The sequence below is a fragment of the Rhagoletis pomonella genome, unplaced genomic scaffold (assembly GCF_013731165.1).
Source record: "Rhagoletis pomonella isolate Grant_MI unplaced genomic scaffold, Rhpom_1.0 Rhpom_scaffold_00009, whole genome shotgun sequence".
In the NCBI taxonomy this organism is placed as follows: domain Eukaryota; kingdom Metazoa; phylum Arthropoda; class Insecta; order Diptera; family Tephritidae; genus Rhagoletis; species Rhagoletis pomonella.
Window position 1 is genome coordinate 35513526 of NW_023458563.1, and position 16232 is coordinate 35529757.

General features: G+C 36.0%; 2 protein-coding genes across 3 annotated transcripts; one reads left to right on the forward strand and one right to left on the reverse strand.

The window, feature by feature from the left end:
• The first annotated feature begins 6348 nt into the window (after positions 1-6348).
• Positions 6349-10327, forward strand: LOC118745756 (putative nuclease HARBI1). 2 transcript variants are annotated; one of them, XM_036479406.1, is made up of 4 exons: positions 6349-6891; positions 7311-7843; positions 7897-8091; positions 10241-10327. In XM_036479406.1, exons 1-2 carry the CDS (start codon positions 6664-6666, stop codon positions 7650-7652), a joined length of 570 nt encoding a protein of 189 aa, XP_036335299.1. In that variant the 5' UTR covers positions 6349-6663; the 3' UTR covers positions 7653-7843; positions 7897-8091; positions 10241-10327. The 2 variants fall into 2 exon arrangements, with proteins under 2 accessions (XP_036335299.1, XP_036335298.1); XM_036479405.1 differs by lacking the exon at positions 10241-10327 and having other exon boundaries at positions 7897-8301.
• LOC118745757 lies at positions 9374-10458 on the reverse strand. The gene is made up of 2 exons (XM_036479407.1): positions 10221-10458; positions 9374-9582 (listed from the first exon to the last, which is right to left on the reverse strand). Exons 1-2 carry the CDS (start codon positions 10434-10436, stop codon positions 9406-9408), a joined length of 393 nt encoding a protein of 130 aa, XP_036335300.1. The 5' UTR covers positions 10437-10458; the 3' UTR covers positions 9374-9405.
• Between the last annotated feature and the right edge of the window lie 5774 nt (positions 10459-16232).

A 16232-nucleotide genomic window follows, 5' to 3' on the forward strand; every position in this document is an offset into this window, starting at 1 on the left:
GACGGGATAATAATTGAACCAGATCTCTATCAGGATCATATCGTTGTTGAATTTGCGTGCAAAATTTGTATGCGGATCCCGATTATTGCCTAAGAAAACATAGCTAGAGTTGCGACAGAGTTGCATTGTCTTCAGTTTATCAAGTTTATTCAGTGAAATCGCTGGATAAATTTATCAGAAATATGTAAACGAGTTTCCATACAAATTTTGACAGTTCATTTATAAGGTTTACACAATTATAAGTTTATACGGTTTACAATGCATTTATAAGGTTTGATGAATACCCTTAATATAAATAGTGCAGTAGTAAGGATCTCATATTTTTTTTCTTATAGGGCATTCGCACGCGACGATTTTACAGGCAACAAAAGTTGAATGAGAAGTTGAAAGTGAAAAAGTTGCCATCCCTATTCAGACGAGGCGATTTTCGATTGAACACGAATTGTTATTTACATTATTGAAAATGAATTTAAATCGCAAAATTTTATCAATTGGCGTAAATTTGGTAAGCCAAGCGTTGGTAGTGGTGCTTTAGAGAAGCTGAAAGATAAAAAAAAAGTTAAAAAAAAAGAAAAAAAGCATGTATAGAATGTAAACAAACACAGGGTTGCCAGGAAAAAAAGTTGAACGAGCTCAAAGTTGGCTGGCGACCAACTTTGTTGAAAGCGATTAGTTGAAAGGCCGTCCGGTCGAGGCGATTTTTGCTTTCAACTAAAAGTTACCTGAGAAATCGCGGCGTGCGGAAGCCCTTTTACCGATAGTATCGATACTATCGAATAGTCCCTGCAAAAAACGGCTGACCATAGTTGTGTTCTTTTACAAATTATCCAGTAACTTGCCAGTAACTCTCCAGTAACTGAATTCTGAGAATTCGCTCTCATAGCACAAAAGTACAAGAACGCAAAACCAGTAATAATTTGCAAGTTTTACGAATAGCTGATTAATTTTTTTGTTTATTCGCAGCTAGTTGCTAATAAAACAATGTATATTATATCTAAATAAGTTTATTTTGTCAATTTCAACTATAAAAACCTCATAAACATTTCTTTTATTAGTTTCAATTCCACCCAGCAACATGCGATCAGCTGTTTTTCTCGCTTGCAAGTTCTTACTAGCAAAAATTTATCCAGTAAAATCCAGTATAAACTAGCCACTTCTCCTCAAAAAGAAATGTCGTTTTGCGCTCCCAATTTCCTCTTTCTTACAAGTTTTTTGGGTACCAGAACACCAAAACGTGATAGTACATACAAACTGGTACGAACTATCGCGTACAAGTACGCTAGTCATATCGAAAATAAACTATCGATTGTACGCTCGCATACATACCCTGCAATAAATGTCGACAGTGAAACTTTATCGATTCGCTATTGACTTTGTCCCCAGTACTAGTTCCAAGATATGAGCCTCAGTATATCCAGTAAACAAACTTAGCTATTTTTTTCACCAAGTTTGGTCCCCATAAAGGACTAGTGTTGCAAGCAACGCTTTTTCGGCAATTAGGGTGTTGTGCAGCTATTTATTGTGGTGAAAATTATTAAAGCACTGGAGAGATTTATTCACATGGAATTGGAGATAGGGCTGATAGATTTATTTTAAATAAGATGTGAATCTGCGAAAATATCTTTTCAGCAGATGAATATACTTTTTAACCTTTCTCCAGAAAATTTACATACAGGCTCGAAAATATGCGAGCAACATTCAAATATCGTCGCTTGGATGGAAAATTGCCGGAAGCGTCATTTTGACAATTTGTGGTTTTTGGATATCTTCTTTAGTTTCCGAGTAATTGACTAAAATGTTTTCGGTTATTTGGTACAAATTGCGTTAGTGTTGCTGTCGTACTAAACTAATCAAAATCTTTCAAATATGGGGTGTTCACAGTTCGTTCCAAATTGTGTCTGAAAATGTAGACGTCTACATTTTGAGACATTTTTAGCATCAAACTGTGAGCACCCCTTTCTAGCAGTCGTCGCAAAATCGTCTCAAAACTTTGCTTTTTTTATATGTCGCCTTTCGAGTTTTTTTCTGAAAAATTGTAATTATTTAACTTAATTACCAATTCGTAATATTTGTTATTTATTTTCCTTGATTTGTTGCATTTTATCAGAAATTGCGCTCAAATTAAATGCAAATACAGAAAAAGTGCCCAATAAATAAAAAAATATGAATAGTATTGCCATAATGCAACCCTGCTGCGAGGTTGCAAAATGTAGACGCGTAAAAAACATACCTTTGAGTGTGACAAAATGTAGACGGCGTCGTTTTCCAATTTTGTATGGGAAACAACAACACCACAGATTTTACGGTTAGAAAACGTCTTAAAATGTAGACGTCTACATTTTGAGACACTATTTGGAACGAACTGTGAACACCCCAATAGAGTTATCTGTTCTTCTTTAAGCAGTGTTTGCATTATTCAACTTTGCGTTCAACAATTGCGTTCAACTCAACGCAGGGTTGCACGAAAAAAAAGTTGAATGCCTAAATGTTGGCAGGCGACCAACTTTGTTGAAAGCGATTAGTTGAAAGGCCATTCAACCAAAAGTTGAATGCAAAGTTGAACAATGCAAACACCTTTTTATGGCGAATATTTTGATATTTTTTCATATTTTGATATTTTTAGCCATTCAACTTTTTTTTCGTGCAACCCTGCGCTGAGTTGAACGCAAATGTTGAACGCAAAGTTGAACAATGCAAACACACTTTTAGTTTCCGACATATTCAGCTTTATCATGAGTTTCATTTTCTAGAACCGGGTCACTTTTTACTTTTCGTTTGCGTGTATTCACTACAGGTGGATGAAAAAACTGTTGGCGAAATTTGGTTCGGGCGAAACTCACGATTAGGCTGATTAGTAAAAAGTATCGTTAATTTATAAAAATTGTTATCACATTTTGGCGTATATTATTGAAACTGACTGCAAATTTTTTGACAAATATCGTATCCGACAAAATTTTATTAAACTCATAAATGGTTGACACTAAACTAAAAAAATAAAACAATTTAAGAATTTCATGAACTAGTACATGGCATTCTCCGACACTTTGGAGAAAATCTGTAGTCTAGTTCCTGAGAAATTGCATTCCAAACTTCAATTGTGAGCTACCGAAAGTAACTTGTGACAATCTTTTATCCAGGCGACGATATAATATTTACCTAAAATATGCATCTAAATAGATTATAATTGTCATTATTTTCGCAGTTACAGTATATGCCAGACCAGTAACAGGTACACAAGTGTACCTAAATTAGCACTTGAGCTTGTATATCTATCTCTCTCTAACGCATTAATTATACATACGTCAGCACCAACGCCCGACAAAGTTATGTCTGTATTTAATAATGGCCCTATGACAAAATATTCATGAAATGTATTCGTAGATTTTTATTTACTTTCATTTCATACATCAGTATTGAGATGAATTATTTTTACTAAATACCAGGAATAAATATTTAATAAAAAACTATTTCATTTAAGCTTAACCAACTTATAGTTGCTCGGAGCTAATTTTGGAACGCTTCATGAAATATTTTCATACAGTAAATGCAACCCTGGGTGCATCATTAACGAGCTGAAAAACCAAACAAATAAAAAAATTCCATCTGAACCAATATTCCCAAAAATTATAAAGCAAAACAAAAACCATTTTTCCAATTTATGCACTGTTATTTTTATTATTGCAATACAATTTCGCAGCTCTTCAAATATTTTCCACATTATGCTTTTAGGGCTAGTAGTTTCCGACCCTATTTGCTCGTTTTTTTCAGTTCTGAATTTAGGCTAGGCTTCATGGGAACTTACTGTGGGTGCAAACAGACCACCCTTTGTTAATATGAACATATGTATACACTTCAACTGAATTGTTTTATTTTATTTAATTTTATAATGAAAAACTAATTTAATGTGCAATTTTTTAAGTTTACTAGATGTAATACAACTTTTAATTTTCTTTATATATTGCATGCTTTAGTTTTAATTCTGTTTAAGTTAACTTGTAAAGGTGAAAATAGGCCTCCTGGGCAACCGAGCACATAAAAAAAAAATCGGTAACGCGCGTAAAAGCATACCTCACAAGTGGTGTGGAAAATGCAAGAACAAATATAAATGGAATAATTTTCGAAATTATGAAATGGTTATTGGTATTTCCCATCTCAAAGGGGATGATTAATTTGAACGTTATTTAAGCTGCCTTTACACGGTCGATTTTTGTCGTTTAACCAAAATCTACCCGTGTAAATTGCAATTCAACCGTAAAATGTAAGCGTTTTGGATAGTCGATATCTTAAGTAAATTTTCCAGTCGACAGAAATCGACCCGTGAAAAGGCAACTTCAGGAATTTTTAAATTTTTTTTTTTTTTTTGCTTGGGCGTCTTTTCAAGATGTGCCAAATTATATTGTCGCCTTAAATACAAAACAACAATTTCTTTAAGCCATCTTGTGCAGCAATTTGTTGATCTTATCCTCCCGGCTACCGAAATCACCAACCTCAACGTAGTGATTAGCCTTCTTGCGCCAGCCTCGGGTTGATGTGTTGAACTTGAATAGCAACAGGAAGTTGGGGGCTTTCTTGAAGTGAAGTGAATCAACGCACTGAATTTCGTGCGCTTCGGCATACGTAGCATATTAATGGTTGCCTTGCTCAATTTGTTGAACACACCGTTTTAATGTGGCGAAGACACATGATTCAATAATACAAGGTTAGATTATTATTGACAGCTGCGGTTTGACACTCCCTTACAAAAGGTTACATTTACGAAGGACAGAGAAAGGGCAAGAATGCAATCCCTTGTTTCGAAAATGGTAGTAGAAAAGTACGCAATGTAGGCAATTAGTAGTGAAGTTCCTTTCGTAAACTCTAATGTATTTGCAGGAAATCTGGCATTTTAAACCAAATGTTGAACGTAATATTGATATATCTACGTGAATTACGTAATTTATATGCTATTTAGCCGTATAAAAACTGCAAAATGACTCAAAATTAAAATAAGACTACTATGAGATTGATGTAAACATCCATTGCTTATGTTTTCATCAGTTAAATATGCTTCATATGCATATACAAATAAACATATTGCACAAAAGCTTATACTTTTATTTCACACCAAAGCTACACTGTTTCCATGTAAATTTGCAAAGAAGCAACACGGTGCCACTGCTAAGGGAGCGGTGCGAGAGAGACAACTGTCAGTTTATCGAACCTTGTATTATTGAATCATGGCGAAGACAGAACTGTAAAACTACGCACTTTTTGTGCAACTTTGTTGATACCGCGGATGCGGATCACAAAAGCCAATTTGGATTTTTCAGGCCCGTCGAATTGGCCGCATTTCTTTGCCACACAGCGCTCCTCCATCTCACGGCGTCCATCCCGGAGTTTTCTTGTTTGATATTTCTCAGCATGCACCAAGTTTTCACGTTTACGGAGTGCAGTCACAGCAGAGCGCTTTAGTTTACGTTTGATCAGGGTAGCAATTTGCTGACCTGCTCTTGCTGAACTGCAGCTTCGACTCGGGGACAGGAGGCAGCTTCCTGGAAGGTTGTCTGCCCTTTGCTTGCGGTTTCTTACCGGCCGTGATGGCAGTCCTCTTAACTTGTTACTTAGCACGTTGAAAAGGCGAAAAAAGATCGCCAAATGTTTGGAGCACATCGTAAATGAGCCACTCGATTTATAACATTTCTATAAACAATTTAATTAAATATTTTTATACATAGATATGCTGCAACCATGCACTTACTTTCCCAAATTCCATTCTGCTTATCGGCATAATTTTCCAAATATGCCTACTACTTCATTACTAATTACTCAATTTTCCAACTGCGCCTTCTTTGTTGGCTCGACATATCCTAAAAAGACATAAATTTACATTAAACAATAGAAATCGCAAAAATTAGCAAATAAAATACTCGCTTTGTTTTGTTGTCAAATTTCTGAGAAATGTGAATTCACCACGATGCGATACAGAAAGAACAAGGACCAGGGATGTAATTTTAAGTAAACCTATTATTCAGTGGCAAGGCGCAGAGCGTTCGGGGCAGCAATATTAATTTGTATCAAATATAACATTAAACGGTGGTTCTAATACATTTTTTGATATTACTAACCAGAGTACATACATAATATGGTATTTCTTTCAAAAATTAATGTACTATATGAACTTTTTTTTCAAATATTTCTTAAGTTTCTTTCATGAGTGCTGAAAAGCAACCATGCGTGTAAGAAATTGTGTGCTACCTAAAATTTCACCTCTGGAAACTTTATCCCCATAAAGGACATCACCACAGTTTTTTTACTGGATATTCTGAGATATGAGCCACACAATGTTATTTGCTATAGACATCTCACATGTGCTTGTCATCGCAAATCTCCAGAGGTATTGGCTAAGTACTCCTTTTGGGGCTATATGGAGACATTGGCACCAGTAGTGCGATTCGGTAACTTTTTTAACGACATTCGCAGTGGCTAATTTAGCTAAAAGATAATTATAAAGATTTTTCTATTCAATAAGTACTTTCTTATCGATATTCGCTAAGTCAAAATCAGCTGTTTCGTTAACGATTCGTTTATGGTTAAGTTATCGACATCTCATTTGGTGTTGTTAAGTTTGCGTTAACCAAACGAATTTGCGCGCAAGTAAATCCAAAGTGAATTTATATAAAAGAAATGGCGTTTGAATATGTGGCGTTTAGTTTACACCGAAACTATGGAGTCAGAAATACCCCCACAGTGGATCGGCGTTTGCTCCGGGCCAATCACGATCCATTTGAGCTGGCGCCTTCCGAGTTCCGGAAGCTATATCGTGTGGGCCCAGAGACTGCAATGGAGCTCATCCAGCGGCTGGAAATCCAATTGAAAGGAAAAAGTATTACCTCAATATCGGCGGACAAACAGGTAAATCTTTAAATAATTAGAGCATGCAATTTTGTATACAATAATTTCTCGGGTACGGTTTAGTTATTTGTACAATGATGCTCAAACGCGTGACTCGAATCTAAAAAGTTTAACATACGCGTGTATTCCAAGGATTAAACTTTAATTTAAAACAAAGATTTCAAATTTCCACGCACAAGTTTATTAATTATGGACTTTTTTGTAAGTTTCGATGTGGCATGTTGAAATGCTAATGGGGTGAACCCATTTTAAAATGGGCCCCCGGTAGTCTGTAGACGGGTCAGAGAGGGGAGGGATGACATTCCTTAAAGTTTTGACTGTACTCTTTCTAACGGGTGTGGTCTTAGATGTCACACCCTCTCCCCCTCCGCTCCGCACAAATAACTAAACATTTCCCAAATAATCGTTTATCTTTGAAGGTTTTGTGTACACTACGCTTCTACGCCACAGGATGCTACCAACGGCCTGTAGGGGCACAGTGGGGCATATCAATGAGCCAATCATCTATAAGCCGTCGTATACATCGCGTAACTGATGGCATAAACAGTGGACTATTTTTTGAGGAGGTTAAGTTCCCTATGACGCAGGTGGACCGTCAAGCTGCCAAGGAAGTGTTTGCTTCAGCGCCTGCGCCTTTTGTTGGAGGAACTATTGGAGCGGTAGACTGCACGCATGTTTCTATTTTGGGTCCTAAAACTCATGAGGAAGCATACGTGAACCATCATGGCTATCACTCTATAAATGTTCAAATGCTGAGCTAAGTATTTTAAATAAAAGTCGAGCGATAAATATTTGTTATACTTTTATAGATATGTGACCAAATTTAAAAATACTGAACGTCAATGCTAGGTTTCCGGGAGCACGACATGACTCTTACATTTGGAGTCCTGTCCAGTTCGGCGAGTCATGCAGAGAGCTTTTGACAATGGAAACCGCAGCATGCTTTTGATTGGTATTCTTTTTAATTTACTTTAAAATGTACATAATTTAAAAAATTCCTTTCAGGCGATTCAGGACACCCCTTAGAGCCATGGCTCATGACGCCTTTACCGAACCAACCTGAGGATACTCCTAAGTTTCGGTACAACGAGGCGCTATGCAAAGCTCGAAATTCAGTAGATAGACTATTTGGAGTGCCTAAATGAACTTGGCGATGTTTATCACAACAACGAGTGTTACTATACGACCCTGGTTTTGCTGGTAAGGTTGTAAATGCGTGCTCAACCTTGCATAATATCCGTTTGCGCGAGCAAATAAATGAACTCGATAATAATATAATATTAGAAGCAGAAACACATGCACATGCAGACGGTACCGACTATACTTCAAATTCGGTATCTTCCATGGGAAAACGTGTCCAAGACCGATTAATTACTAATTTTTTCTCCTAAATACTTTTGTTTTTTTTTTAGCATTTCATCTAAAATTATAAATGCCTCGTAACCACGTAAACTTAATTAATTTTGTATCGTAAACCAGTTTATTTACAAGTTACGAGGCATTTATGCTTTTAGATGAATACCCATTTTATTTTAAATTTACATTTTTATCTTCGGACTAGTTTTGTCTTCTAAATACTTAAAGTTTTTTCTTTTAATTTTACATACAATCACTCACAGAAGTTTTCGTAATATCGTTTTTCATAATATTCTAAATATTTTCAATATTGAACTATTTTCGCAAATTTGTATTCAAAATATACCTCATTCTATAACAAAAACCTCACAAAACTTTATTAAACTTAAAAAAAACGTTCACTAAAATTTCAAACACTTTATTCAGAATCTTTAGAAAATTTCCAAGTATGCAGTTTTGTAGCCCATTCAATGTCAGTAGGGTAAAATCCAAGTTTGATGTCCCTATAAAATACCGTTAATATTTGATATTTTTTTTTGTCGAGGGCATGGGCGTAGCCAGGTAGGGGCAGGCGAATGTGTAATTAAGGTAAATAAATTTAATTTTCATAACAGCTATGTCATATTCATAACAAAAACATTTCCAATTTATTTCATAAAATATATATTTTTTAAACTAAAGGTACATATTCCAGTCAGGTACAAAACAAGGTACAAAATAATTAATTTAAAACATAAAAGAAAAAAATAAGTAATTTATTTTGAAAATTAAAAGAAAAACCATAAAATTAACTCTTGTATGATATGTACACTTAACAGCAAAAGTCTGTATACACCATTGATTTTTTAAATGTTCGCAATATTTTGGAAGCTAAAATTCGTTTGTTATTTTTTTTATAAAAATATGGATCATCCTTAAAACAAAATCATACAAAGCAAGGTTTCAAGTTTTATACAAAATTAAGGAAAATTCAACGATTTCTAATCAACAGTTAAATTTTAGTATAACAATGTGTAAAAATGAGGTTGCTAGGAAATCGCGTTGATTTTTAATTTAATGCGCTATAAAACTGCGTACTTGAAGTTATTTTATAAAATCTGATTAAAAATTAATTAAAATTAAAATTAATTAACAAAATTAAGGAAAATTCTACGATTTTTAATAGACACTTTCAACTTCGTGACCCTCGATGTAGTTGATCCCAATCAGATCAATTACCCGCCTCTCCATCTCCGTTAAAGGTTGCTGCTCGATGGGCCTGTTGCCTGTTAGAGCCTGCTTCCTCTTCCGGTCACGTACACGTACGCTTGTACGGCTTTTTAAGTCGCGCCAGACCTGTTTGCAAAGTAATGATATACATAGTTAACAAATATGTAGTATATAAAGCCTTACAGCATATTTATGAATGGCCAAGAAAATAAAAGTATAAATAAATGTGCACAGGAAGCTCAAACAAAATTAAACAAAAGTCCCGGGGGAAATGTTAAGTTATTTGTACAACGATTTTGGGGTAGAGAGCGGAGGGGGAGTTGGCGTGGCCCCCCAAACCTCCCTTAAAAGAAAGACGATGGACCGCACTTTATTGCTTGGGAGCTGATTGCAAAAATACCATATTTCAAACCTAAATTATAAATAAATTAATGCACAGCTATGGTAAACCTTTTGCTTAAAAAAAGTGTATACTCTTGTCTATAAGTGTGTGTAAAGGTTGTTTGATTCGGGTCACACGTTTGGGCACAGCAACCCAAAGTCGTTGCACAAATAACTAAACTGTACCCAATATGTTAAAAATGAATTTGAACACTAAAAATTACTTTTCCGAATTAACCAACAACCTGATCCTTCATTTGCACATATTAATTAAAAAATTGTACTTCACGTATGTACATATATATATACTAATTGTTTTTTTATCGCACTCTCGAAAACTGCTTCCTATATACACACACTTAAAACACAAGATAAGTACTTACCGAATGCCATTGTTCCACAGACTTTACAGCTCCTCCTATTGCGTTGAGCTTTTGTGCCATTTCCGCCCACTTCTTTTGGTACTCCAGCTTTCCGTGGAGACGCTGGAACTTTCCAGACGTAAGCCTTTCGTTCTCCGTGAGAAGGTCGATCATCACGTTGAGCTGCTCCGCTGATGCCCGACTCCTTTTAGCTCCTGCTCCACTGGTAGACGCCATTCTGAAATTATAACAGCGGTGATGCCACTTTTTATCAATTTGAATTAATGGAAAAAGTCAGCTTGTCACTGTCGTTAGGAATGAGTTAGTGACGCGTTATTGACAACGACAAAAATCTTTAATTAACAACTCGACAAATGCATCGTTAAGAGTTACTGAATCGCACTACAGAGATTCTCTACCACCTTTTCGTGTTTATTGTCTACACTTTTTTATACCTTTGGATAATACAATTCATTGAAATACAGATATGTATATTGTTGATAAAAATGTCTTGTAGATAGTTATTTTTTAATAAAAAAGGTACTTGGTTTTTAGCATATTTCTTCAAGGCTAGCTAAACCTTACAATCTAAAAAATAGTATTTGTAGTTTTTATATATTAAGTCTCATCAATTTCTTCAATAAATTCGATTTCCTCGTATATCTCAGTCTCATTTTCTTCATCATTTCGGTTCTCCTTATTTTTTTTTGGTTTTAATGCGGGTTGTTTGCTTGGAGATTTTTTTCTTTTGGCGTTGGAAAGCTGCTCTCAAAGTTGTGTCTGATGATTTGCTGAAGGTCGATATGACATCTGGTTATAAGAAGAAAATACGTTGTTATTAAAAACCAATACGATTTAAAAATTAACCGTAGTAAAAAAAATGTTGTGCCTATAATTACGGAAAATACATTGCATAAATCCCGTAGTCGTTTCTTTCCGCTGATTCCGTCAACATTATAGTTCATTATTATATTTTGGCCAAATATTTGATGTAAGTTTCGCTCTGCATTGCCAGCAATAAGAAGTTGCATTTGTCGCTTACAAAAAATGTTTAAATTTAACAACTTGGGCTAATTCTATTTTCCAGCTACAGTATACATTTACATAAGGATCCGCATTAGTAGCTAAAATATTGTCAAATTCCTTAAATTTTTCATCTGAGTTTATAGGAAAAATGCTCATAATGTTTTCCACTGCAACATTTTGGGAAAGAAGACGGTCCAACAACACTTTGTGCTCCGCCAATATCTCGATGATAGTGTTCTGTTGCTTTTCAACGGTATCTGAAATAATAAATAATAGTATTGTGCAGTAAACACTAATCAAAACAAAGTGTATTTTGACTATATATGTGATTTTAAAAGTCTTTAAAGCAACATACCTTTCTATTCTTCAAGCTTTTTTGAAATTTCATGACAGCCAGGACAATTCGTAGTAGCAAAATATTTTAGTTTTCCTTTTGAACATTGAGCCCGCTCATTCGACATTTTTCTGGAAGGCAGCTGTGTAAAATTGGCATAATTATGAAATCAGACTCAACAGGTAAGCACACAAACTTGTATTCAATTTAATTGCAAATTTTGTAAAAAATTTGTTCGCCCGCACGTGCACGCTCAAATAAATATCTGATGGAATAGAAAATGCAAGACGAAGCACAGCTGTTGTGCTTGTTGACAAAGTGTAGACAATATACACAAAAAAAAAGGGTGAGTACCAGGTACTCATGAAATTTGATGTGTAAACATATGCGAACGGCAAAGCATAAAAGTACGTTGACATATAAATATAATCTCAATCAAAGCTCGTTAGCTGTCAAATTGGTTGTGCTTGTTATTCACACTACTCGAGGAAAAGTTAATCTTCTTCTCTGTGCCACCGTGGTCACTTTTTTCAAAAAGAAACCGTTGTCGATATTCGCACTAGTGCAATTGTCGCTGTAGACGTACATGGTGACTTAGCGTTGGCTGGCCCCGGGCTTACTGCAGGGTATGCACATACACACATACATCAAAGAAAATTTTACTTTATTGTTAGCTGCGGTGCAAAATAGAGAAGAAGTCGGTGAATTTAAAGAAAGAATTAATAAAAATCAGTGTATTCAGTTTGTACATAAAAAAAAAAATTAGCAAAAAACCTTTTTTAGCGCTATGTGGATAGAGAAGAACAAAGTTGAGGCCAGTTTGCTCAGGCCGACTCAAGAATGATAGAATACAAGATTGCGCCGTCCTGGGCGTTGACATTTGTGTACCACAAGTAAACAAAGAATAGAGCGAAAAGAAGAACGAGTTGAAACAGCCAAAGCAGTTCACTTTACTGCGAAAAACGTGTTTTAATTTTGCTAAATGCGAAAATATTGCATTTTTCACCTAATCTATTAAAGAACAGTGAACATTGTGGTGCACTTCATTGCTTTGCAATTAAGGCTGCTGCAGAAAACTGCAGCAGCGTCTCTGCGGGACTGATTAGTTAACTTGCTAATGGAGGCTGCGTGGAGCAGAAACCAAATCATTGTGAGGAAATGCTGGTAATAAATAATAGAGAAACATTTCGGGAACGGCTTTGCCGTGCCCTATGTACACAAAATGCAACGATTCGTCCCAGCGCTACACTTGCATCTACGCTTCTTGCATCTTGACGGTTGTCGCAATTTAACACACAGCACTTCATTGTATTCATTGTATACGCAGTCTTCAACTCAAAAATCACTCACAAATTGCAAATTAACACGATTTAAACTGATTTTGCACTTATAATTCAACTTTCTCTTTCGTTGATTTGTAAACAAAGGTTTATTTACAAGTTACCACAACTGTCAAAATCGGCAAAACCAAAGTAGCGGTACCACTGACGGCGCCACCTTTGTTCGCTGCACCGTGAGGCCGACTGTGGAGTCAAGGCCCGTCCACATAAAACTTTGGCGTTGCGTTGGCGTTGGCGTCGCTTCAACAGCTGACTATGAATACATGAATTCAAATGCAGCCGTCCACATAGCCAAAATTCGGCAGCGCTCACGCCAACACCAAGCAAAAAGATGGCCAACTCTCATCTTTTCGCGTGCTTTGCTCGTCAGCTGTTGCAAATAAATAAAATTGTGTGAAATATTTTCCCTTTTTAATCAAGTGCGGTCAAGAAATATCGTTTTTAATGCAATTATTGATATGAAATATTAATTCATCTGTCGTTAGTATGTTAATTTAGTGGCCCAAGCATTCGCTGACAAGCGTTCATTGTAGCAAGCATACTTTTAACGTGCGTTCTGTCAAATCAACGCCAAAGCCAACGCGAAAGTTCTATAGGCCCATCCACATAGAACTTTGGCGTTGCGTTGGCGTTGGCGTCGCTTCAACAGCTGACTATGAATACATGAATTCAAATGCAGCCGTCCACATAGCCAATATTCGGCAACGCTCACGCCAACACAAAGCAAAAAGATGGCCAACTCTCCTCTTTTCGCGTGCTTCGCTCGTCAGCTGTTGCAAATAAATAAAATTATATGAAATATTTTTCCTTTTTAATCAAGTGCGGGCAAGAAATATCGTTTTTAAAGCAATTATTGATATGAAATATTAATTTATGTGTCGGTAGTATGTTAATTTAGTGGCCCAAGCATTCACTGCCAAGCGTTCATTGTAGCAAGCATACTTTTATCGTGCGTTCTGTCACACCAACGCCAACACCAAAACCAACGCGAAAGTTCTATGTGGACCGGCCTTCAGTGACTACAGTGCTGAAATACAGTGCAACGCCAACAGGGGACTCCAGAAGAACCTAGGAATGGAGGTAGAAAGACTAAACGGCGCTGAGGCATTTGTTTTTGGCGACGAAAATTCAGACCCTGATTAAAAATGAGAAGAATTGTCTGAGCTCAGTAGCTCTGAAAAAGCTTGCGAAATTAAGTTAGTATTCGACAATACATTTTTACAAATAAAACAAACACATAAACTAAATCGAATTATATTTTTTAATTTGATTTCATGTATTTTTGGACATTTCGCTGCCATCTATTCACTAATTTATCAATTATTTAGAGGTTAGAATAGTGGTCAGAAAAATCACTAACCGCTAAACTGCCGAAAAGTTTTAATCAGTTTTCCCCCTAATTTAACCGATAATCATAGGTCACGCTTCTTGCAAGGGCGAGGCCCAAAACTATCGAAAACATCGTACAGTCCATCGATAATTTTGCAGCTCTATTTACCCTGCAAAAAACGGCTGACCATATCGAAAAGAAACTATCGATTGTACCCTCGCATTCATATGTACATACACATGATGCGGGGCACCAAAATGGCGCATATGGAAACTGTGCATTTAGACATTATCTCGGTTTCAACCGAAACTGCGCATGTATGCTTTATTTCGGTTTTTGCCATATGCATTATTTCGGTTTTCAACCGAAACTGTGCGTGTACTTCGTTTTTTTTTCATATGCATTATTTCGCTTTTAAAACGAAAGTATGCATAGGCATAATTTCGGTATTTTCTCATATGCATTATTTCGGTTTTCAACCGAAACTGTGCATGTATGCATTACTTCGGGTTTTTCATATGCATTATTTCGGTTTTCAACCGAAACTGTGCATGCATGCATTATTTCGGTTTTTTCTTTTATATGCATTACTTCGGTTTTCAACCGAAACTGTGCATGTATGCATACCTTCGTCTATCACATATGCATCATTTCGGTTTTCAACCGAAACTGTGCATGTATACATTACTTCGGGTTTTTCATATGCATTATTTCGGTTTTGAACCGAAATTGTGCATGCATGCATTATTTCGGATTTTGTTATATGCATTATTTCGGTTTCCTAACGAAGGTGTGCATATGGATAATTTCGTTTTTTCTAATATGAATTATTTACTTCTACTTAGTAAGGGTTTTAATCCCTAAGCGCGGCCAAAGGCCGCCTACGCAGAAAGAAGTTCTGCGCAAAAATACTTCCGGTCCACTTTTCCGGCAACACAGAAAAGAGAGTTCTACTTAGTAAGGGTTATAATCCCTAAGCGCGGCCGAAGGCCGCCTACGTAGAAAGTTCTGCGCAGAAATACTTCCGGTCCTCTTTTCCGGCAACACAGAAAAGAGAGTTCTACTAAGTAAGGGTTATAATCCCTAAGCGCGGCCAAAGGCCGCCTACGCAGAAAGAAGTTCGTTTTCATGTATGCACTATTTCGGTTTTTGTCATATGCATTATTTCGGTTTTGAGTCGAAACTGTGCATGTATGCATTACTTCGGTTTTTTGTCATGTGCATTATTTCGGTTTTGAACAGAAGCTGTGCATGTATGCATTACTTTGTTTTTCTCATATACGTTATTTCGGTTTTCAAACGAAAGTATGCATTATTTCGGTTTTGTCATATGCGTTATTTCGGTTTTCAACCGAAACTGTGCATATATGCATTATTTCGGTGTTTTTCATATGCATTATTTCGTATGCACAGTTTCCATATGCACAATTTCAGGGTGCCACATGATGCAATAATACAAGATGTTATCTGTTGGCAACTTCTCGCTCTAATTCCGCTATATTGGGCACGTTCAGAAGGCGCAACAGTTCAGTAACCTCAGTATATCCAGTAAAAAAACTGTGGTGAAGTCCTTTATGGGGATAAAGTTTCCAGAGGTGAAATTTTAGGTACCACACAATTTCTTACACGCATGGGTGCTTTTTAGCACCATTGAAAGAAACTTAAGAAACATAAAAAAAAAATATGCATATAGTGCATTAATTTTTGAAAGAAATACCATATTATATATGTACTCTGATTAAAGATATTAAAAAGTGTATTATAGCCACCGTTTAATGTTATATTTGATACAAATTAATTTCGCTACTCGGAACGCTCTGCGCATTGCCACTGAATATTAGGTTTACTTAAAATTACATCCCTGGTCCTTGTTCTTTGTGTATTGCATCGTGGTGAATTCACATTTCTCAGAAATTTGACAACAAAACAAAATGAAGGGAGTATTTTATTTGCTAATTTTTGCGATTTCTATTGTTTAATGTAAATTTTATGTATTTTTAGGA

Bases quoted from the DNA above. Each gene is read 5' to 3' on its own strand.
- LOC118745757 (XM_036479407.1), bottom strand. From the start codon at position 10,436: ATGGCGTCTACCAGTGGAGCAGGAGCTAAAAGGAGTCGGGCATCAGCG. The intron at 9,583-10,220 runs GTAAGTACTTAT...CTTTGCAAACAG, and splicing joins CTGTGGAACAATGGCATTCG to GTCTGGCGCGACTTAAAAAG.
- LOC118745756 (XM_036479406.1), top strand. From the start codon at position 6,664: ATGGCGTTTGAATATGTGGCGTTTAGTTTACACCGAAACTATGGAGTC. The intron at 6,892-7,310 runs GTAAATCTTTAA...TTATCTTTGAAG, and splicing joins CAATATCGGCGGACAAACAG to GTTTTGTGTACACTACGCTT.